This window comes from Elaeis guineensis, chromosome 9 (assembly GCF_000442705.2).
Source record: "Elaeis guineensis isolate ETL-2024a chromosome 9, EG11, whole genome shotgun sequence".
Lineage (NCBI taxonomy): Eukaryota > Viridiplantae > Streptophyta > Magnoliopsida > Arecales > Arecaceae > Elaeis > Elaeis guineensis.
This window is the reverse complement of record NC_026001.2, coordinates 18,186,904-18,211,381: the sequence shown is the minus strand read 5'-3', so window position 1 is coordinate 18,211,381 and position 24,478 is coordinate 18,186,904. Positions and strand designations below refer to the sequence as shown.

At 38.5% G+C, this 24,478-nt stretch overlaps 1 protein-coding gene across 3 annotated transcripts; it reads right to left on the bottom strand.

Moving 5' to 3' along the window:
• Positions 1–581: 581 nt before the first annotated feature.
• LOC105051384 (uncharacterized) lies at positions 582–19,245 on the bottom strand. Of its 3 annotated transcripts, XR_012134372.1 has the most exons (18): positions 19,127–19,245; positions 17,961–18,100; positions 17,232–17,282; positions 16,957–17,132; positions 16,781–16,858; positions 16,566–16,677; positions 16,341–16,425; positions 16,199–16,250; positions 16,052–16,113; positions 15,837–15,952; positions 15,606–15,727; positions 9,077–9,145; positions 8,923–8,980; positions 8,677–8,750; positions 1,872–1,920; positions 1,535–1,614; positions 805–990; positions 582–695 (listed from the first exon to the last, which is right to left on the bottom strand). XR_012134372.1 is itself a non-coding variant. In XM_010931803.4 (17 exons), exons 2-17 carry the CDS (start codon positions 18,082–18,084, stop codon positions 928–930), a joined length of 1,371 nt encoding a protein of 456 aa, XP_010930105.1. In that variant the 5' UTR covers positions 18,085–18,100; positions 19,127–19,245; the 3' UTR covers positions 643–927. The 3 variants fall into 3 exon arrangements, 2 of the variants coding, with proteins under 2 accessions (XP_010930105.1, XP_010930106.1); XM_010931803.4 differs by having other exon boundaries at positions 643–990; XM_010931804.4 differs by lacking the exon at positions 19,127–19,245 and adding an exon at positions 18,394–18,528 and having other exon boundaries at positions 643–990.
• Between the last annotated feature and the right edge of the window lie 5,233 nt (positions 19,246–24,478).

Below are 24,478 nucleotides of genomic sequence, written 5' to 3'. Positions count from 1 at the left end.
GTGGCCCCAGACTTGCCTTTTAAGCCTAGCTGGTCGGACCAATTCAAAAAAATCAGCTTGTTCCTTAAATAGGTTGAACTTAAATTTAGATATTGAAATCCAATCTAGCCTGCATCTATATATCTATCTATCTAATCCATCTATTCCTCAGTGATCCCTCAATGGCAAGATTGGCAAGATCACCGTCTGCAAAGAGAACTACACTGTAGAAACTATTTCCAACTCAATTATCAAGTTGGTCATCACCATACTAGGAGGCAATGAGAAGGAAGATCTCACAGCATCTCTCTCTCTTGAAGTTTCTCTCCACCATTGAGCACAACTCATTTGTGCTTTGATTTATGATAGCTCATAGAGCCATAGTTCAAAGGTACAAGATTTAACCTCTAATTGGACCAGTCCTGACTAAACTTCATTTAAAGGCTAAATTTTTTTTATATTTAAATTATTTAAAATAATAGATTACATCCAATGACTTGAATCATCAACGCAAAATTCTCATTATCTAATTTTGATCTGACAGAAATTGAGTCTAAATCTGATCAATCTTACCTAAATCTATACATACATACATGTACATATTCCAAGCAACCAGACAAGCAACCATAGATTAATGACAAATTATATGGCAGTACAAAGTGATTACTGTGAACCGCAAAGCTTAGCATTCTCGGCGTTCAAGGTTCCAACGGCAGCTGAAATAAACAGATACAGATGGTGAGGGGAACTAAGGGAGCATGAAACTGCTCTGGGCGTCTCAAACAAGAACATGCAGTAGTAAGGCAGTTGGTAAATAACAAATACCAAATTCACAATCCTCCTCTTTTTCCTCCATACTGGTCTCCTGATCATGCAAAATAAAATCCTTTTCCACCATTCCTGATCTTTTGTGCATTCATTATATGATTGATGAAGCTCATACACGTTCTACCAGCTCAGGGAATTTCGAGACTGTTGGAGCTTCGCATTGTATGAGCTTTCCATCTCCTCCTGCAGCAACAATGACAGTTTCAGTAGGTCTTTGTAACATAGACAGCAACTTACAGCAGCAGCAGCAGTCGAAACTGAGCAATTTCTGTCAAGATTTTCCATCTCCATATTTGCCTTGGTTTAAATGTTAGAACTTACTAAGAGGAGCAAAAGAATTAAAATTAGTTTGACAGAGCAAAATCCAGAAACATACACTCCAATTTTACACCATGTGCAGGAAACTTATGGAGTCTTGGTAACTTTCTTCTGAAATAACCTTACTAGTTTTCCATTTAGTAGCTCGGTTGTGGTTCAAGATCTTATGATTATCCCAAATTAATTGGCTGCAATTTCCTTCATTAATTGGTCATTGAAGAAAGCAAGGGAAGAGAAGAAAAAGATAGCCTGCTGATGATGAATTAGAACGTGCCACATTATCAACTAGTTGATTTGGTGCCTACTAATTACAGATTTTTGCTAATAACCTCACGATTTAAACATATTGGAAAAATCTAAAGGCTGAAATATCAAAATTGAGCAGAAGATTGAAAGCACCAGATCATACCTTGCAAGATTTTAACAGTGGGTGCAGGAAGGATGATCTGAAAAATCTAATTGACTTGCCCAAGGAAGTTCTCTCCCATTCTGTTATGTACAAGAAAAGAGAAGCATGCCTCAAAATATAATCATAACGAAGACAAACACTAATCCCCACAATCTTCTAAACAAGTACTGTCAATCTGCACTACGGATCTGTAATGCAGAAAATAGCTCAGTAACATGCAATCCGAAATTCTTATGATACCAATTAAAAGTTTACAGAAGTTCAATCTTTATCATAGTCTGTGAAAGTAATGAAGAATGCAGAACATACGAAATATGCAAGTTTTCTGCTTACATACCATTCTCAGGCTCTGCTCTCGTTCTGCTCATGTTAAGCTCTTCTAAAAGCTGCAGCACAGTAAGTTGTACTTCTTATAAGCAAATTACCAAAAAAAAAAAAAAAGAAAGAAAGAAAGAAAAAGATTTAGTGTGAACCACATTTATTAAAAAAACAAATAAAAATGATGTCAGATTATATAACATGCAATTTTAGTTTACGCAACAAGGTTAAAACTTACTATTTCCCTTAATTAACATTTAAAAAAAACAATGGGTAAAAGTGATTTTGGAGAACATCTTGTGCAAGATTGTCTCCAACAGAAAAAAACAAAACCTCAATTTTGGGAGTTTTTCACTTTTAACTCCTGTCCTACTTTTACAATCTTGAGGGGCAACTGCATAACCTCTGCTTTGATATAAACTTTGTGTCCTAACCTGTCCATAACCTGCACTTCAAAATTACAAACATCCCTTGCAGATGTACAATAACTGTGACCAAGTAGAGTGACATATCTCTTTCCACCAAGATAACAAATAGTTCCTTGATTAGTCAGAACTTGCTACGGCAACAAACAAATGCAAATGCTGCTACAGGTGAATACAATGCTCTTGAATCTCCCCACTTACTATATGCCAATGTTTCAGATTACTGAGTGGGTTCTAAAGAAGATACTATCTGCAGAGCCTTCTTATGGAAGGGGTCCAACTCTGTATGTGGTTTCTCCTGTCTATCAGCTCCGAATACTGCCTATAGATCAAAAAAAGATGGGGGTTGATGAGCAAAGAATTTAGAGGAGATGACTCAGGCCTGATTGAGCAAATGGATATGGACATATTTTGATTGTGACAGTTATCTGTGGGGGAAACTTATCAGATTCAGGATATTATAAAATGTGGTCCTACAATTGCTACTACGAGAGAGAAATTTGGTCCCGGCATGAGGAGATCTCTAAATACTCTCTCACATATTTTGTGGGATATTATAAAAGCTGCAGATTGTTCATGGTGTTCCTAGGGCTTTAAGCTCGGAGATGGTAAATTAATCAGATTCTGGGAAGATCCTTGGGTTAGTGATCTTCCCTTTCGCTCTTTATTTTTGGATCTATATAAAGTGTCGACCAAAAAATCTAGCAGTGGCAGATTACATGAGTAGAAGAGATGGTCAATGGAAATGCTCCTTTAGGATGCCTTTCACCATAGGAAAATAGTGTTGGGGATGTCTGACCAGGACACCACCTTCACACGACCTTTTCGATACCATGCGTCGCAGCAGAAAAAAAGAAAAAATAAAACAGAAACAATCAAATACATGGATCAGTCAAAAAGCTCGCCTCCACAAGGCATGCAAACTTCATTATGAAAAAGAGAAAATTACAAGAGGAGATTACACCCTCAACCCTTGTACAAACAATCTCTCCCTCATAAGAAGCTCTCCCTCACAAAAGCTCTCTAACAAGATCCTCCTGAACCCTTGAAGCGACCATTGTCCACTGCCTGATAGTCTACCCGAAGCACCCTATACTTCTACTCTCTGTTGGCTGCTATTGTCCTCTGCTCCATGATTTCAAATCTCTACTGAACCACCACACTATGTTCGTCCACCGGTGCCTTTAAAGGCCTCAGATCGATTCTTATGCGAACCCAGAGTCTTGATAGCACACTGCAAGCCATTTCACCGTTGGATCGCGACCACTCGCTCACTGGGCCGTTCGATCGTGCCTCAACATGCATTGTACGCCCCTGATCAGCATCTGGACCGCTCGATCAACCCCAAAATCATGCTCACGCCATCCGATCGTGCATTCGGTCCACGAAAACTCCCGTAGATCGTGAGAAACCAGTCCGAAACGTCCACTGGTCCACCGTGGACCATGCAAAACTAAGGAAAAACATCCGCTCAGTCCATGCGGGTCCCCATGGACCGTCAATCCATGCACTGTGCATGGACCGCATGGGAAAACCATGCGGGCTGCACTGCACGCACCCACCTGGGCCTGAGCCATGCACCACGCACACCCGCACATCCGCACGCTGGGCCGTGCGCCGCCGCACGCGGTCGTGCCGCCGTAGCCTTCACCAACCCATCGTCGGCCTCCGTCACCTCATGGGCTGTGCCACCTTCTATCGAGCGTATCTCCTTCATCTGATCTCCATTTGGACTGATTTTGAACTCGTTAGACTTCGTTCGTCGTCGCAGACCTCACTGTAGGCTGTGGACTAAATCTCGAAGCATCAAATCCTAACAATCTCCATCTCAACTTGACATTCGACCTCTTTCTAACTCTGAGAGCTTCTGGATCTCTTCGTCCCCATGTCCTGAGGCAATCATCTGCTAATCATGGATGGACAAACATGAGAATCAAGCCAAACCGCTCGATCCCATCTTTGTCGTATGCTATGCTCCTTCTGACTTGAGACCTGCTCGAAATATCATCCTGCGGCAATAAAAATCTCACCCTGCGATATCATCTCTCATCCTCTCGAGTCTCATGTCTCGTGTCCGATCCACCTCCACCTGGAGCTCTATCTCATTTTGGACTCCTGACTCCTGAAGCTCTATCCACACTGGACTCTCCGTCAGGTATTAATATCCTCTTATCCTCTTCTTCCCCTCCAGAATAATTCTATCGCCGTGCAACACCTTCAGAATTCCTCCACCAGCTACTATCCTGTAGTTTCTAAAATCTAGTCTGCTCAGTAAGATAAGATTCCACCTGAAATCGGATATGTATTGAACCTTCTCCAATCTCCTTACTATACCATCATGTATCCTCCAGCTGACCGTTCCGATGGCTCTGATCGCACAGCTCGATCCATTCGACAGATAAACAATACCCTCACTGCTCTTCAGAAAATCAAACTGCTCCTTTCTACAACATACATGATAGATGCATGTAGAATCTAAAATCCACTGCTGGAAAGAAGAAGATACCTCATCAAATATCTCTAGGACATCATCCTCTGACTCGCTACTGGCCATCGCTGCAGTAGCCTTCGTTCGATCTCTGAATTGAGAATAATCTCTGATTAGATGTCCCAACTCGTCACATCGATAACATTTGATCTTGCTCAAGTCCCTCGTCCTGAACTTGGACCGCCCTCGTCGCGAACTCCTGTCGCTTCATCTACCACCTCCTACTTCAGAAACCACCAAAACTGAGTTGCCACCTGAGCTTGAAACTGGATTCTTCCTCCTGAGAATCTCGTTCTAAAGAATCACCGTAGTGACCTCATCCATCTTGATGGTACTCTTCCACACTAGAAGAGCAGTCATCAAGAACTCATACGAAGGGAGAAACGATGCTAGCAAGACCAGGGCCCTGATCTTTTCCTCAATTTTTTCGCCAATACTGAGATCAGTGAGGATCTTCTAGAAGTGGCTGAGATGCTCCTGTACGTTCTGTCTTTCAATCATCCGTAACTGGTAGAACTGCCTCCAGAGGAAGAGTGTTGGTGAGAGACTTCGTCATGTACAACTCGAATTTCGACCACAGCATCATCGAGAAAATCTCGTCAAGCATATGGATCACCACCTCATCCATTAGATACAAGCAGATCGTACTCACCATCTGCATCTGAAGCCACCTCCAATCCTGCAACTCCATAGTAATCGACTTCTCCTCGCAGAAAAGAACATCGATTAATCCTTGCTGGATAAGCACATCCTCCACCCTTACCTGCCACAAGGAGAAATTACTCTTTTCGTCAAACCTGTTGATCTCCATTTTGATTGTTCCTGTCTTCTCTATCTTCAATCTTGCTCACCATCGCTGCAATCTGCGTTCTAGTACCACCTCGCTCTGATACCACTTGTTAGGGATATCTGGTTAGGACACCATCTCCACAGGACCTTTTCGATATCACGAATCGCAGCAGAAAGAAAGAAGAAATAAAACAGAAATAATCAAATACGTGGATCAACCAAAAAGCTCACCTCCATGGGGCATGCAAACTTCACTCTGAAAAAAAAAAAATTACAAGAGGAGATCACATCCTCAACTCTCGTACACCCAATCTCTCCCTCACAAGAAACTCTCCTTCATAAAAGCTCTCTCTAAGAAGATCCCCTGAATCTCTGAAGCGACCACAATCCGCTGCCTGACAGTCTGCCTGAAGCACCCTATACTTTTGCTCTCTGTTGGCTACTGCTGTTCTCTGCTCCATGATTTCAGGTCTCTACCGAACCACCACACACTCTGTTCATCCATAGGTGCTTTTAAAGGCCTCAGATCGATTCCTACGTAAACCCGAAGTCCTAATAGCACACTGCAAGCCATTTCACCATTGGATCGCAATCGCTCGCTCACTGGGCCGTTCAATCACACCTCAACATGCGCTATACGCCCCTGATCAGCATCTGGACCGCTCAATCAAGCCCAGAATCACGCTCACGCCGTCCGATCGTGCATCCGATCCACGAAAACCTCTGTAGACCGTGAGAAACCAGTCTGAAACGTCCGCCAGTCCATCGTGGACCGCACGAAACCAAGGCAAAATGCCCGCTCGTCCATGTGGGTCCCCATGGACCGTCAGTACACGCACTACGTGGACCGCATGGGAAAACCGCACAAGTTGCACTGCACGCGCCCACCTGGGCCTGGGACGCGCCCGCGCGTGCGCCTGCTCGGGCCTGGGCCGCACACCGCGTGCGCCTGCGCATCCGCACATGGGGCCTTGCGCTCGCGGCCAGGCCGTGCGCCGCCGCGCGCGGTCACACCGCCGCGGCCTTCGCCGGCCTGCCGTCGGCCTCCGCCGCCTCATGGGCCGTGCCACCTTCTATCGAGCGTATCTCCTTCATCCGATCTCCGTTTGGATTGATCTTGAACTCGTTGGACTTCGTTCGTCATCGCGGACTTCGCTGTGGGCTCAGTATAGACCGAATCTCGAGGCATCAAATTTTAACAAATAACAGCAATGGTTTAACCTATTGGAAATCCTTAGTATCATCTCATAAGGCATGGACTGCGATATACCCTATTAGAAACTTAAAGCTTTGAAAGAATTCTTTGTTAATTCACCATATAAATTCTTTAACCAAGCTAGTATTAAGTGTCCCTACCATTTGACTCCTTGGAAATCAGCTGCTCCTGAAAAATATAAAATATTCTCTTGGTCGACAATCGAGAACAAAATTCATACTAAGGATGATATGACAAAGAAGGAGCGAAATGTTGGAGGGTGTTGTCTGGTGTAATAACCAACCCCAAGAATTTGTAGCCCATCTTTTTCTGAACTGCAGCTTTGCTAGGAGAACTTGGAAGAGGGTCAAGGAGAAGTTGGGTGTGAAAGGTCAACCTATCTCTTTAATCTATTTATGGACAGAGTGGAGAAAATGCAGGTTCGGATCAGCTTGTGCTTGCCTATTTTTGGGAATTTTGGCCGGAAAAGAACACTCATATCTTTCTGAAGAAATGGAATTCTCCGGTGCTTTTGTTTCATCAAATAAGTAATACTCTTAGGGGATGCTTGGTTGGAGGGAGTGGGGTCTGGAATTGGAATGGCCCATTCCGATTTCGATTTCAGAGTGGAATGGGAATAGCCCAATCTACATAGCACTCAATTCATACTCTCATCTATGGATTCAAATTTTCATTCCAATTCCAATACCAATCACAAACCAAGTGCTTCGGGGGATTTGGCCATTCCGATTCCGATTCTGATTCCGATTTCGATTGCGAACCAAACACCCCCTTAATGAATGGAGAGATTGTTGTAAATCCTAAGAATATGGAGAGTCCTAAAAGAGTGGGGAAACTATTCAGTATCAACGTTAATTTTGCTCCTTTGGAGGAGTTTTTAGTCTGTACCATATCTTCATTCTCTAATAAATTTTGCGGATCTTACCCTCCCCTTCCTCATTATTTTTTTGAAAATAAAAGAAAGAAACATAAATCTTGGTAGATTTGTATTTGTATTTTTATAAATTTACCATCACCAAAATAAAATAAAATAAGCATCAGCTCTTTTGTACAACAGGATACTATGATGGTTTGACCAACTAAAAGAGCTGAATTTGTGCCTCCTTGCGCCCCCCCCCCCCCCCTCCTCTCTTTCACACACACACACGCGCGCTCACTCACTCTCACTCTATGTAAGATCTTATTTCTGTTGTATTAATTGTAAAAGATAAATCATGACAAAATCTGGAAGTGAAAGGATAAGGAGCAAGACTAATCAGTACCAACTTGATATTTCTACTGGATATAAGCAATTTTAAGTAATCAACAAAATTATACAATAAAGTTGCATCATTAAATAATTTCCTACATTTATGTAAAAAGGATGGAGAGAAAATTTTCGTGCAGTTCTCATCAATTTATTTTAGTTAAACCTTAAGAAGGAAAAAGTTTTATCTACAGAAGAGACATTTCTTTTCAAACTATATAGATGCTTTAGAAATGTCTCTATATAGCAAAAACTCCAATATATGTCAAGGATAGATGCAGACATTTGTAAAGATTTTTAGGTGACATCCATCAACAATACTTAATCTGAAAATGTAGCAGAGGAAAATATGAGTTGCATCTGAAAAGCTTGATCAACAAAGATTATGCCACTCTACAAGAGATCCAGAAAGCTAGATATACAAAGACTGGTTTGTTGAAATCAGGGTACTAAAGGCAACTGAAACAAGGAAAAGCACACGTCAAAAGTTTGAACTAGAATAAAAGGCCAGTGTATGTTATCCCATATAAACAATAGAAGACTTCTTCCACAAAGCAAAACTATTATCACAAGTTCGGACCATAAAAAAGTTAAGAAAATCAAGATCATATCCATACAATCATGTGTCCAGTTTACAATACTTAGCTTCCCCACAATTACCTCGGAAAGGGTTGGGACAGTTGTAGGATCAAAGTCACCACAATTGTCAGGATCAATGGGAACACAGACGCGGCCTAGAACATTGAGATCATAAATTGTCAAACACACCATATAGCATCAGGAAGAGTCCTAACTGAATGCTGCACATAATTACATAGAAAAACTAAAATAATAACAAAAAATAGACACTCAAGATATTTGAGATCACAAAATTGACAGTTTTAACTCCATAATATTCATGTTTACCTGTTTTTGGGTGAACACAAAAGGGTGCCTTCAGCAAATGATTCATGTGTTTTGAGACCTGACATTAGAATGAAATGTCATATAAGAAAAGAAAAAAAAGAGTTGATAATGTACCAAGAAACCACATATATACAAGGAAAAGAGCATTATGTACCTCCATGTCAAGTCTAGGGTAGGTATAAGAGAAGACAATCTCTTCTACACACCTACGAAGTCCTTGTGCCTGGAATGTGGTAAAAACAGATGATTTGAGAATGAATTATTATGGATAAGCATTTATAAGAAACCTTATCCCTAGCTGTTATAGGAATCTTCCATTGTATCAAACCTGATAGTGCATCCAAATTATATCTCATTTAAAAAGTCTTGTTTTGTATTTCTTACCACATAGTCAACCCTTCAACTGGTATTATAGATCCAAACGGTCTCCAACAATTTCCCCATTTTATTCACATGTCACTTCTAGCGATACAACAATGTATCAAGCTCTAACTTTATGCCTCCTGAGCTTATTGCAGAATACCTAAGCATCCTCATCTTTGTAATGCTCATCTAAAGTGTAAGAATCGCTCACTATGCAGTTACCTGTGATCCATATGATGAAGCAGGTTTCAAAACGTCATACAGAATTTTCTGTCTCAGTTGTATGCATAACAAACAGATAGATACACCAGAGTCACATCTTTACTTCAATCCATTGCTTCAGTACTGTTGCAAAGATCCTCAAACCTCTTGCTACAACACAAATCCAATAAAGCAAAAACACGCCATTGAGAACCTCTCTTACCTCAATTCAAGCTACATACTCGACCTCTAGACTTCTTCCATATACTTATTAAGGAGTTCAGGCAGAGCCTAGCAATCTTCCATTAAGGTATGAAAGAAACAAGTGCAGAAGAAAAATAAAGAGGAAAAGAAAAGAAAAGAAGAGGAAAGGAACAAAGAAAGAAAGGAAGAGAAGAAAAGGAAAATGAAAACAAAGTGCAACACAAAATGAAACTAAAAGCCAGCCTTTCCTAAGCACAGCACTTGCTTAATAGTATTTTCATCTGACTAAATTTTGTATCTTATTCCTCCTAAACTTATTTTGCACTAATTCTCATCAGTAAACATTGTATTACCTAAAATTATCAAGAGCCTGCCATGGGATATCAATCATTTATAACAAATGTTAAAGATAAGGGCATAAATGTGTTGTATATATATTAATATTTTCAAATAAAAATCTTAATGAAATATTTGGAGAGCTTCTAGTTAAAGCTTTTAATATATATATATATAATATATAATATAATATAATATAATATAAGAAAGAAAAGAAGTTGAGAGAGGGGGCGGATAAGTAGGGAGCGGTTGGCAACTGCCAAACGAGTTCCAAATTAGTTTAAACTTTGAATTTTTAATTCAGAAGGTTGTAACCTCCTAGAGAGGTGTTTAAGCACCTGTTGGAGTCTTATATAAAAGCTTCAAAATCGGAGATAATTATTAATCTACATCTTCTCTCTCTTGCATTTTTTGGGCAACATTCTGGTTCTAGAGCAGTTATAAGTGTAGTAAACAATTGTTCTGTGTAGGCATTGTATCCTGGGAATAGGATTTTCTGTATGTTTTGCATACGAAGGGGAAATAACTATTCTTAAGAAAGTTTCCTGGAAATGCCTTGCCTATTTTTCTGATCCTACAAATTTCTGCAATAAGTTAAGAATAGTTATTTCCATGGATCCAAAAATTGCAAAGGCTGGACTGAACTACAAGCGATGGAGCATGAAGTTCTTCCAATTAACTGTTGCAAAGGTTGCATACGTGTTGTCAACTCCATATCCACAAATGTATTTGAAAATGAACTTTCTAAGAGGCAGAAAAAATGGCTTGATGATGATTATGTTTGTCGCTATACCATTTTGAATGCCATGAACAACTCACTGTTCAACGTCTTTCACAAATATTCTGCTGCTATTGAGTTATGGCATGCAATACAAAACAGGCACATGAATGAAGATGCTAGCAATAAATCATTCCTTGTTAACAAATTTATTGAATATAGAATTGATGATTCAAGGGCTATCATTGATCAAATCAATGAACTTAATGATATTGCAACTGAATGTGCTAATGCTGGTAAACCAATTTCAGAGACTTTTCAAGTTTCTACTATCATAGGGAAACTGCCTCCTTCATGGAGTGATTATCAAAAATATTTAAAACACAAGAAGTCTCTGTCATTGGATGATCTGGTTATGCATATTCAAATTGAGAGTGAAACCCAAAAGAGAGATGAAGTTGTTAATCAAGAAAGGGAAGTAACAGTGCATAACGTTGAGGGCCCATCTTCTAAAAAGCCTTCAACCTCTAACCCAAAACAAAATCCCAAAAGTGGAAAAAAGACTCTGCTAAGAATAAGGAGCTTAAAGCAAAGAATGACAAATTCAAGAAAAAGAAAAAAGATCCCTATTATGTGTGTGGGAAAATGAAGCATATTGCCAAGATGTGCTACCACCGCAAAGGGAAGAAACCTGATGAAACCAACATGGTTGGAGAAGAGGATGATTTGATTGCCATGCTCACCGAGGTTCTCATGATCAACACCGATGATGACTGGTGGGTAGATTCAGGTGCAACATGTCATGTGACTCCCTACAAGAATGTCTTCAAGACATATAAAAAGTATAAAGATAAAAAATCTGTTTTTATGGAAAACTCCTCTTCAAGCACCATTGTTGGAAAAGGAACTGTGAAATTGCCTCTTAGTTCTGGAAAAGTGTTAACTCTTCAAGATGTTTATCACATTCCAGGTCTTAGAAAGAGTCTTGTGTCTATTAAAAATCTTGATGATCATGGGTTTAAGGTTGCATTTGAGTCCAACAAAGTTATAATCCCTAAAAAGGGATGCTTTGTTGGAAAAAGCTTTGCCAAAGACAATATGTATTTGCTTAGTATTAATAAAGATGCTTCTGTTTCTGCTTATATTGTTGATTCATATGATAGTAATATTTGGCATGATAGATTAGGACATCTTGGTAGTAATGCTATGAATCGTATGATTTCACATGATTTTATTCCAAAAGGTAGTTCTGTTTTAACTACTAAAACTTGTGAATGTTGTGCACAATCTAAAATTACTAAGCCACCTTTTAAATATGTTATAAGAACTACTTCTTTGTTAGAACTTATTCATATAGATTTATGTGAGAATAATGGTAAATTGACTAAAGGAGGTAAATGGTATTTTATTACTTTTATTGATGATTTTTCAAAATTTACTTATGTTTATTTGCTTAGACATAAAAATGAAGCTTTTGATAAGTTTAAAATATTTAAAGAAGATATAGAGAATAAAACTGCTAAGAGAATCAGACGAATTAGATCTGATAAAGGAGGTGAGTATCAAGATAATAATTTTATTAAATTTTGTGAACAAAATAGAATTGTAAGAGAAACTTCTGTCCCTAATACACCTCCTCAGAATGGAGTAGCTGAAAGAAAAAATAGAACATTGTTAGATATGGTAAGTGCCATGATAATACATTCCAAATTACCTATTAGCTTTTGGGGGGAAGCTTTATATTCTGCTTGTTATATTAATAAGAGAATTTTGAATAAAAAACAAGAGAAAATTCCATATGAGTTGATTAATGGTCATAGACCTAGTTTAAAATATTTTAGAGTTTGGGGATGTATTTCATATGTTTTAGATAATACACAAAAGAGACCCAAAATAGATAGTAATGCTGTTAAATCTATTTTCTTGGGTTATTCTATGCATAGTAAAGCATTCAGATTTCTTGATACTAAATCAAGTAGAGTATTTGAAGCTGCACATGCAATCTTTTTTGAGCATTTAAATATTAAAGATGCTGATAAGGTAGAAATTGAAAAAGAATTATTAAGTGAATTGGATACTCATGTGGTGAATAATGATGTTTCAATGAATTCTGCACCATTATATAGTGGCAATAATTTTAATAGTGTGGTTTTATTGTCTGATCCACAAGTGAAAAAGGAAAAGAAATTTCTAAAGATGAATTAAGGAAAAGTAAAAGGCATAGAATTGAAAAGGATTTGGGTCTTAGAATGTTTACATATACATTGAAGAGGATCCTAGAACTTTTCAAAAAGCTATATCTTTACCCGATGCTAAATTGTGGAGAAAGGCTATGGATGATGAGATTAAGTCCATAAGTGATAATAACACTTGGACTTTAGTAGATCTTCCTCTTAATACTAAACCTATTGGCTGCAAGTGGGTTTTAAAAAAGAAACTCAAACCTGATGGAAGCATTGATAAATATAAAGCGAGGCTTGTAGCTAAAGGTTATAGTCAGAAGGAAGGATTAGATTATTTTGAGACCTTTTCTCCGATTACTAAGTTCACTTTTATTAGAATTATGTTTGCAATTGCATCTATTTATAATCTTGAAGTATATCAAATGGATGTGAAGATTGCTTTCCTAAATGGAGAGCTTGATGAGGAAATTTTGATCAACCCGAAGGATATGTTGTTTCTGGTGAAGAAAACAAGGTATGTAAACTTAACAAATCTTTTTATGGTCTTAAGCAAGCACCTAGACAGTGGTACAAAAAGTTTAAAAAGGAGATTAAGAAATTTGGTTTTAAGAGAGTAAAGTAGAAAATTGTGTTCTTACAAAAAGTACAAATGATTTTAAAGTTTTAATAACACTTCGTGTTGACAATTTATTGATTTTTGGCACTAATATGCATTGTATTGATGAGACTAAAGCTTACTTGACTCAACTATTTGATATTAAAGATCTAGGAGTTGTTGATGTTATTTTAGGAGTTAAAGTAATTAAAGAGAATAATAAATATATTTTAACTCAATCTCATTATATTGAGAAATTATTAAGGAAGTTTAATCACTTTGATTGTAAAACTAGTAAGACTCCTATAGATCCTCATACTAAATTAGTTCCTAATGGTGGACCTCCAATGAATCAAAAGGAGTATGCTAAGATTATTGGAAGCTTGATGTATGCTATGAATTATACAAGGCCTGATATTGCATGTGCTGTTGGAACTTTGAGTAGATTTACTAATAACCCTGGTGTAGAACATTGGAATGAAATTAGTAAATGCTTGAAATACTTGAAGCATACTATTGATTATGGATTGCATTATAATTGTACTACTCCTGTTTTGGAATGTTATAGTGATGCCAAATGGGCATGTGATAAAGTAAACTCAAAATCCACTAGTAGTTGATTGTTTACCTTGGGTGGTGCTATAATTGCTTGATCATCCAAAAAACAATCATGTGTGGCTTTATCCTCTATGGAATCTGAGTTTATTGCTATGTCACTAGCAAGTAAAGAAATTTTATGGGTGAAAAGATTTCTGAGGTGTAATCCCTTTTATTGAAACACTTTTTTTGAAACACCCAAAGGACCAATCACTTTGCATTGTGATAACCAAGCAGCTATTCACAACACAAAGAATGAGAGAATCTCAAGCAATAGTAAACATATTGCTATGAGATATAACCACATAAGTGCGGTGAAAAAGGGTAAAATAGTGCTTGAGTATTTACCCACTGATCAAATGTTGGCCGACATTTCACAACAAGATAGGTTGGACTAAAAGTCTTTAACGAGACTCATAGCTTTATACATAAATAAAGTGAAGTGAGAAAGTGGTTGTGAATACGTTTGATGAGCCCGCCTATGCAAGTAGAGAAGTCAGAGGCCGCTTCTATGAATTAACTGATAAAATCCTTGAGTACTTGCTAGATACAGGATGGAGCGCACGGCCCATTAAACATGTTGTCTTGGAGGAATCAGAATGACTTTGTGGTACGAATGCAATACTTTATGTTTACTTTCAATTCAAAAGTTCAAGCCTTCACCACTTTTGAACATGTATCACTTAGAGACCCAGATTTAACCTAATAATTTTTATTTGCAAATAAGTGGGGGATTGTTGTATACATATTAATATTTTCAAATAAAATTCTTGATGAAATTTTTGGAGAGCTTCTAGTTAAAGCTTTTAATATATATATAATATAATATAATATAATATAATATGAGAAAGAAAAGAAGAAGTTGAGAAAGGGGGCAGATAAGTAGGAAGCGGTTGGCAACTACCAATCGAGTTCTAAATCAGTTTAGACTTTGAATTTTTAATTTAGAAGGTTGTAACCTTCTAGAGAGGTGTTTAAGCACCTGTTGGAGTTTTATATAAAGGCTTCAAAATTGGAGATAATTATTAATCTACACCTTCTCTCTCTTGCATTTTCTGAGCAACATTCTGGTTCAAGAGCAGTTATAAGTATAGTAAACAACTGTTCTGCATAGGCATTGTATCCTGGGAATAGGATTTCCTGTATGTTTTGCATACGAAAGAGAAATAACTATTCTTAAGAAAGTTCCCTGGAAACGCCTTGCCTATTTTTCTGATCCTACAAATTTCTACAACAAAATGAACATTTAGAAAAAGGCTATTGATGGAAGCTCCCTACTCTCTCAATAAGTAGTTTGTACACTCATCGTGACTTAAAACACATCTTTGAACATGATTTATATGGTACATCTGTCCAACATGCCTTTCATGCCCTTCATCAACCAGTTTCTCCAAATTCCATTAAAATTTATAAAACAAATAAATAAGATAAAATCTGCACTATTTATAAATTAGGAATGAGCAAGATAGATCATAAAGAATCAGACCTTTTGCTTTCCTGACTGCAAAATGTGTTTTAGTTGCTCCCACCGAGCTATATTAACATCTTCTTTAGAAATGGAGGACCTTCGATTTCCTTGCCACCTGTCAAGAAGCTCAGCAGCAATAGCTGAAAAGACAATATTCTCAGAGCAGGGGAAAAGGATTTCCCAGGTAAAGGAAGTAAGACATCATGATTAGGTAGAACATGTCATCTCAATCAATAACTGTCTGCTCACATTCATCAGGTATAAGTTCAAGAATCTTCTGGCATCTCTCTTCAGATGCTAGTAGTTTTTGGCTGCAAAGCAACTTCTCTTCAAAAAATCCTCTTAAAACATCTGTGTAGGTTCTTCTGCAGAAAAAATAAACTTCAACTGAGAAAAAAAATACTGGAAATAAGTGTCAACCGAAAGGATGTACGAATATGCAAAAGAACTGAATCAAGACATACGCAAGAAAAGGATGAAGAACTGGTCCTGTTAAATTTACTTTCTTCGAATTATTTTCACCACCCTAAACCAGAAGCAACAACAATAATTTACATTGCATATTGGCTCAGACTTTCCAATATAAACCATTTTTGAGATACTAGCGTAACCTTGTAAACCCGGAGGTAGTCAGCAATTGATGACCTCTGTTCATTGCTGAGCCTGGAGGGAGACAATAAATTGAATTATGATTTCATTATATATGGTGTCTTTAGTTAACAAGAATACAATGCAAATTGTTTTCACCGATACCTTCTGGCTCTGCCATCACATACCCAACAATGGACACCTCGACGTCCACTATATGCCCATAGTATGTGGTTGAAACCAAAATCATCTGCAGGTTCATGTTTTATAGAAGTCATATATATTTACATGCATGGAGGCATGGCTTTGGAACAATATATTCGATTAAGCCTTGATGTTTTGGTATTGTCTTCCAGAACAACATGTGATGCAAAACGTGCTATTACCAACCTCTAAGTGCCCTATCCATAACTTTGATAGCAATGGTCATTAAGGGCCAGCAGTCTAAGCAGACATCAGCCCCAGAACAGCAGTATCGCACATCATCATAATCTGACATATCCTGTCAGACAATGTAGTGGCAAATCAGTTGAGCAGTACAGCTATTTTAGGATGTTAGAAAATATTGATAATGCTCCATAATAACCAGATACTTATGATCTTACAATGTCAAAAATAAGCTCCCTTTCTACTGGTGTAAAAACATTATTCCCTGCCTGTGCATATGCATGCCTTTTTGCAGGCTAAAAAAAAAGCACAACAAATAAGACTAATGGAGAATAATTAAAAGGAAACATATTGAAAGCAAGTTTAGCACAACTTAAAGGGCTTGTTATTGTACATCTACGCTATAGACAGGCCCAATATCAATTTTGAAGGGGCACTTCTCTTTGATAGCATTCTCCATTTCATTTGCATTATTGAATGATTGAAAGCGCACATATATGTCATGTTCTAGAGTGAATGAAAACTCTCTTCGACCAATGTAGGAGTGATCGCATGCTGGATGCTTTCCATCTGCAGAAATGACCCCAACATATGTAAACAATAATTTAAGAAAAAAAAAAAGGTTAGTAAGAAATGAATGAAACATGTTCAAAAACCAATGTCATTTACCATTTCCATAAGACAGCCACTTATATATATCAGCACATGGAAATAGCTTTCCTGCCATAATAGCAACCTCACAATTAACATTCAGAAAAATTAAAGCATCATAAGACAATGTGTTGAGGAAAAAGTATTTAGCAACAGCCATGCAAGAATCATTTATGGTTTTGAGCAAAATGTACATAGATCCATGTCAGCATGTCCATGCAGCTTCAATACGTGGAAGACAAACAGGTAAAAAGAGACTGACAGGAAGAAAAGGGCCTACATATAAATTGTGCACCCTATATAGGAGAATAGATAATTGTCAAGAACTTTCTTGTGCTTCTTTATTTCTCTTTTACCAGACACAAGCAACTCTAGCCCTGAGGTTAGGGAAGAAAAACAGAATTCAAAGGAAATATTGATGTGAACTGGAGATGCATTTAAGCTGAATCAATCAATTATTGACTTTCTATTGGATATTTAGCAAATTGAATTTTAAACAAAAGAACAAAGAGGTAAACCTTGCCATTCTTGGTGATTCTATGAGAAAAGGACCTCAGTTCATGTCCCAAAATTGGTACTACATTGCCAAAAAAGATAACATCATCACATGGAATCCCTTGGATGATATTAATCAGTGGAGCTGGAGTAATAATTTGATTGTTAAAATTTCAGTAACATCTGAATTTGGGAAGCAGCAATAAACATTATGCAGAAAGAAATAAGAAAAAAAAATAATCAAACTATTACCATAGTAAATTTTGAGATAATCAGCACTAAACCCTGCAGGGTCTGCCCTAACTTGCCGGCTATCTGGACCACCACCATCAATTTGCATGTCATCTCTTTCGACTAAAACTTCTTCTTTAGTCATGATCCCAAATTAGAACCTAAATGCATAGCAAGAGTATGCAATAAAAACTTTCACATTATTCCATCAATAAAAACAGACACGAGACTTCAGAATGTGTCCTAGATTAGGCGATTATCCAATTCATAACCTATCGCACACCAAACACATCCAATTCATTTCAATCATCTCAGATAGCAATAATTAAAAAATAAATAAAACCATCATCGACCATAACTAAAAATTGGATTCACATCCTACAACAAAAGGGCCAGAGGAGACAAGTGAGAGAGAGAAAGAGAGAGTTACCGAAGCAACTAGTATTAGTTTTACCTTGCTTTCCCGGATACAAAGGTTTGGTGAATCGAACTCGGAAGTGTAGGAGAAGTAACGAAAGGTAAACAGAAATCTAGAGCGAAACTGGCCAAAATTTCAGGAAGAAAGCGAATCGTCAAAATACAAGGAACAGCTATAAGGTGACAAAATGGCGGGAAAGGATGCTCCCTTTGCCGCCAAAATCCCAGATGAAGGCCGATTGCGATGCCTCCGAAAGAAAAACCGGACCGCACCGGTTTCAGAGTTAGCTCGGCCGACATGAAGAGGTCCAACCCGAACCAGAGGATTAGGATTTTAGAGAAAAAATTAAGGCCTGATCGGAAAGGATAGCATTGGGCCTAATCTTATATGATCAATGGATCTATGGATAAAACTTCATCTTTTTTCTCCCCTACCATCCATGGGATTGTCGGGCCCTCGCCCCGCCACCCCACACCACACACCACCCCCTGGTTCCGATGCCCCTTTGCCCGCGCCCTACCCCCGCCACCGCCCTCCCTCTTCCGCCTCCTACCCCTCTCCTTCCTCGCCCTTCTCCGCCTCCTCCTCTCCCTCCCTCCACCCTCCACCCTCCGCCTCCTCGCCGCCTTCGCCGGAACCTAAGGAAAAACCCCAACAGAAACCTAAGAAACCCCGCCGATCTCCCTCAGGTGCTCTCCTTCGCCAAAGATCTCCAAAAAAAGAGGATGAAATGAAAAGAAAAAAAATAATGATCAATCTAACGTCTTACCTTTGTTTTCGTTGTTTTTTCCTATGTTTTCCCCGTTTTTTCCTCTGTTTTTTACATCCTCAGGTGTTTCAATCGTGTGGGTAGGAAGCTGAGATGATGGCTTGGGTTTTGTTCTGGGTATCTATGTATAATAGACTAGCAAGGGCGCTACGCGGCGGATTTGGGTAAAAACTATAATTTTAGTTGATAAAAAAAATATAATCCCACTTAAAGAACATACAGCGTACAACATCAACAAAAACGGTTACAGAGAGATTATCATTCTTTTAATTTTTTCTCTCCGACCATGCTGCTGATAAAAAAATAAATATTTCCTTAGTATTTTAAAAAAAATTCTATACTATCATAAAATGCATCAGGAAATATAAAAAAAAATTAGTTAGATAATATTCGATCATCCGATGTAGAGTTTTTTTTCAAGCGGCAGTGCCATCGGTTCTCTGCAAAAAAAAAAAGTTTCTTAATATAAGAAAAAAATGTTTAAATAATTGGCCTGAAAGTTTAATAACTAATTGTAAAAGAAGATATTTTTTTAAGAAATAATATGTTTAAAGATTTTCGAATACATGTATTTTTCTAGAATAGGAATTAGCATTTCTTCAGGAAGTTGCAGTGAAGAAGGTTTAACACTGGAAGCTTGATATGAGCTGTCCAATAAAAGATTGCTATCTTGAAAAATTTTTATCACTTAGAAATTATGATTATCACCTTCAGCATAATTTGAAAGGTACAGGAGTTGTTAAGGATTTTCTATATATTTTCAAAAAATATTTATACATTATAATCACTAATTAAAGGAATTGAAAAATATTTTTTCAATGGATATACCCTAATCTCTATATATAGCTTAGAAAAAATAGAAAGTTAAATAATAGATAAAAGCCCTATAGCTCTTTTACTTCATAAATAACACAATCAAGTAATTTATAAAATATTTTTTTATTAAAAAATTTTATAAAAATCAAGGTGCTTTACACTCTGCAAAGCAAACTGCACTGAAAAAGAGAACAGGCAAAAAATTCCAACAAAAAATTATTTTTTTAGGCTTAATTTTTGCATAAAAAAATTATGCACACATGAGCACAAAAAAATTAAGGATATACACATGCAATCTCCATATATTTTTCTATGCAACTGAGCAGCATATAAATTCTATGCATGCATCCCCATCATCCACAATAAGTCATTTGGTACATGGGATAGGAACTCACATTTCTTCTGTGCGCATAGGGTAATTTTAAATCCTAAATCTACCCACTTTTTCATTTCCTCTCCCTCACCCCACACCATTGTCGGCTCCTCCCCTCTCACCTCCCTCTACCTGGTCCGCCTCTAGCCCATCACCTCCTCCCTCTTTCCTCCATCGGATCCCGCCATGCTCCTATTTTTCTTCCTCATCTCCACACCAAATCTCTTCCTCCATTTCTCTACACCACCACCACACCTCCTCTGCATTCGACACTGAGAAAGGCAATGGCGAAGCCCAGTGCGATGCGGCGGCCAAGAGAGCAAGGAGCATGTGGCGTCAGTGAGGCCCTCAGTTGATGTCGAAGTTCATCCCATCCACTTCCTATCCAAAGATATATATTATGACTCCTCTTTTTCCCGATCTAAGTTACCTTCTTTTTCTAGAATCCATTCCTCTTTTTTTTTTGCATTTTTTTTCTTCCTTCACTCGAGGTCATCCCCCACCATCGGTCCCTCTCTCAGTTACCATGAATTTGAGGTCGACGGGAGGCCATAGCCAAGAGAATAGGGAGCACATGGGCGTCCTTGAGGTCCTGGCTTGATGCCAAAGTTCATTCCATTTTCTTCCTATCCAAAAATATGCTCTGACCACTCTCTTCTCTAATCTAAGCTCTCCTCTTTTTCTAGAATCTATTCCTTTTTTTTGGCATTTTTTCTTTTTCTTCCTTCACCCGAAGTCATCCCCCACCGTCGGTTCCTCTCTCAATCACCACAAATTTTTTTTCTATTCTCTTCTCCAATCCAGGTTTCTCTACAACCCTATATCTGCACTTTCTTTTTCTTTCCAATTTTTTTCCTCTTTGTTCCGATCCAAAATGCATTCCTCCATCCTCCTTTTTCTGGCCCAACCTTGTCTGCATCCCTCCCCCAACGCTAATCCTCCTGCCCCCCAACCCTAACCCAAGCTCAAATCCCAATGCTAACCCTCAATAAAATCCAATCCCAACCCTAACCCTAACCTGGCCCTAACCCTCAATAGAATCTTACGCTAACCCTAAACCTGAAGAGAACCTAACCCTAACCCCAACCCTAATCCTAATTGTAACCAGCCCACTGACCCTAACCTTAGCCAAACAACTAACCCTAACCAGATCCCAATCCCAGTTCTAACCCTAGCTAGACCTGTGACCCTAACCCTAATCGAGCTCCAACAACCAATAGGCCCAATTAACCATAACCGGGCTATCACACCCGCTAACCCAATAAACTAGATCCGCATAGCTTGGATCCTTTTATCCGTTAGCAGAAGGATGTAGGGGCTGTTCAGCACGTCCGTTAGCTGGTTTGCCTAGATCCGATCATAGCCCATCCCTAAACCTAATAATCCGTATTTATTTTTGTCGGTCAGATCCTAACCCGATCTATCAAAATCCACATGTTTTTACTGTCCACTAGACTGTCGCTCAAATCCGACAGCAACCATGACTTTTTTTTTCTTCTATTTTTTTTGTGAGGAAGGCAACTACAATGCAGTACCGACCTTTGCTCTATTTTTTTGCTCACTAGATGGCTGCCGGATCTCAACAGCAACCGCTATATTTTTTTTTCTTTCATTCGGACTTTGAGAAAGGCTACCATAGCATGGTAGCAACTCTTTGTCCTTTTCCTCCCTCACATGATGTTTGTAAACAAAGGAGTGAAAGGCTGCCAAAACATAGTTAGCAACCCTCCTTCATTTTTAACAAAGAACAGAATAATGTTTCTGATATTACAGTGAAGGAAAAAAAATTGATGAGGAAACTCACCTTCTTTAGCTCCGCTTTCCCAATTTTCTCTCTGCTGTCAGCCTCTTCAATCCTGATGGAAAAGAAATAGTAATCAGCAATAGACTTATACACACACACACCAAAAAAAAAATTCCAACCTTGCCCTTTCTATTCAGTCGTTCTTGTGCTTGAAGGATTGAACCTTTCTATGTATATATAAGCTAAAGGACAAAAAGAAACTGATAAGACAATCCATGCTTTGCTCTACATGTTTTCTGGTTTCTTTCCTGCAAATCTTCTCGCTCCAATTAAAGCTTTTGAGACTTCTTTTCTTAACCCCATATCCTGTAATTAAAAGGAAAGGCATGCGAGTGTTACGTCCCTTCCAAATCGATGTGTCCTCTTCCTTTTTTTCCTTCCTCTTCGGGACAGGTAAGCTATGACTACAGCATGGATACTGACTTGGCATTGTATGTTTCCTCAGCCTCTAGTCTGAAACAAAAATCATCTTTTTGTTCCTTCTCTCCTGTATCATGAATATGTACCTTCCTCTTTTATGCAAGGCATCTCTTTGACTCTCCACTACTTCTCCCTCCCTCCTGACTTTTTTGCCACTCTCCCATGCCCCGTCTCCCTCCCTATCGACTTCTTCGGAGCACACCCTATCAGCATAAGGCATGATAAAAGAGGGGTTCAGAACTTGATGCTGACACATGTGCCCTCCAAAAATGGACACATGGCGCATTGAAAGAGCTCTGAACTCTCCTTTCATGTATTATATAGATATGCTATAAATATTATCAACTAACTTAAAAGCAATTGTGAATTATGCTTTTGGTTAAGGTTGTGGTTTCATCATCAAAAGATTTGGGATTCAAATCCCCATTTTTTCCAAATTCATCCTAAACATGAACAAATTTATATTTTAAATTTCAAAGATGTATAATTTTTTGGACAACCAATGTTAATATACAGTGGAAGAATGACTGATATGGTAGATTTTAAAAAGATTAGAAGCATTTTCAAAAGATAATGTGGTGCTCCTTAATTATTTTTTTATCAGATACTGGTAATTAAAGAATTTTGAATCAGAGATAACTGAAGTCCCCTCCCCTCACCACTGCCTTTTCCTGAATCGATCGCCTCAGCTTCCTCTCCACCACATCAACCGCCTCCCATACCCTCCCCTCCTCCCTCTCCTTGCACCATCCTCTCATCATCTCTCCTCGTGTCATCCTCCTCCTCCCCAAGCGGCGATCTCTCACAATCTCTTGACACGATCCTTCTCTTCCTCCTCCTCCTCGAATTGTGATCTCCTATGATCTTCAAGCAATGATGGCCCCATGATCTCCGAGCAACTCTCCTCCTCCACCTCCTCTCTCTCTCTCTCATCCCCATGAATCGTAAAGACCCTTAAGACCGTCATAGACTAGAACACTAGCACCCTACCCCTCCCTCCGACCCTAGCTCCCAACCTAACCACCTAGATCATGGACCCCACATCCACTGTTTCTTGCCATTCGTGATGGACGCCCTTGTCCCTTGCACCGCTGCCCTTGGTGACGACCATGGCAACCTGGGGGGGGTCCATTACGAAGGGGGCATGGGTCGGTGATTGGGGGTGGATGTAGGCGCAATCATGGGAGCATGGTGGCATCTAGGATGGATGATAGACATGACGAAAAGGCAAGAAATCTATCATCTACTTCGATATGAAATGCTCACATAATTCGAATTATTTACCACACTAGCCACATATATAATCAATTAAATCGATTATTGATAGATAAATCGATGCTATCCATCTTAAATAGGACAACCAAAAAAATACTAATAATAAAAAGATCAAAAAGGGCTTTGGAGCATGGTAGCAAAATCCTTTTCAAAATTTTTTTCTTCTCCAATTTTCGATTTCTTCTTTGGGAAGAAAGCCGGTGTTTCTTCATTGCCAAGAAACATGGAAGAGAGGCTATGGAGGCAGCAGATCATGGCATCTATGATGGGAGGGGGCCAGTGCAGGAAGGTCAATAGCAAGGGGGAAGGTGGATGGCACAAGGAGAAGTGACGGGTGAGGAGAGGGGGCTGGTGTAGGGAGGTGGCCGATATAGTGGGACGGCCAGCGAGGGAGGGATATAGCGGAAGATTGACTAGTTTGGTGATCTATTAAAATAAAAATTCATTAATTATCCTTACATAAATAATTAGGATGTTTTCTACCATTTCTATAAAAAAAAATTAAGGAGCACCATAGCAAATCCCCATACAAAGATATGTTAGCTTTATTTGATATAAATTATTTTATAATTATAATGATTAAAATGATATTTTGATGATGATAAGCTTATTATTTTAGTAATAGAAGGGATAGAGAGAGAAGGAGAAGAGTGGGAAGAGAGGA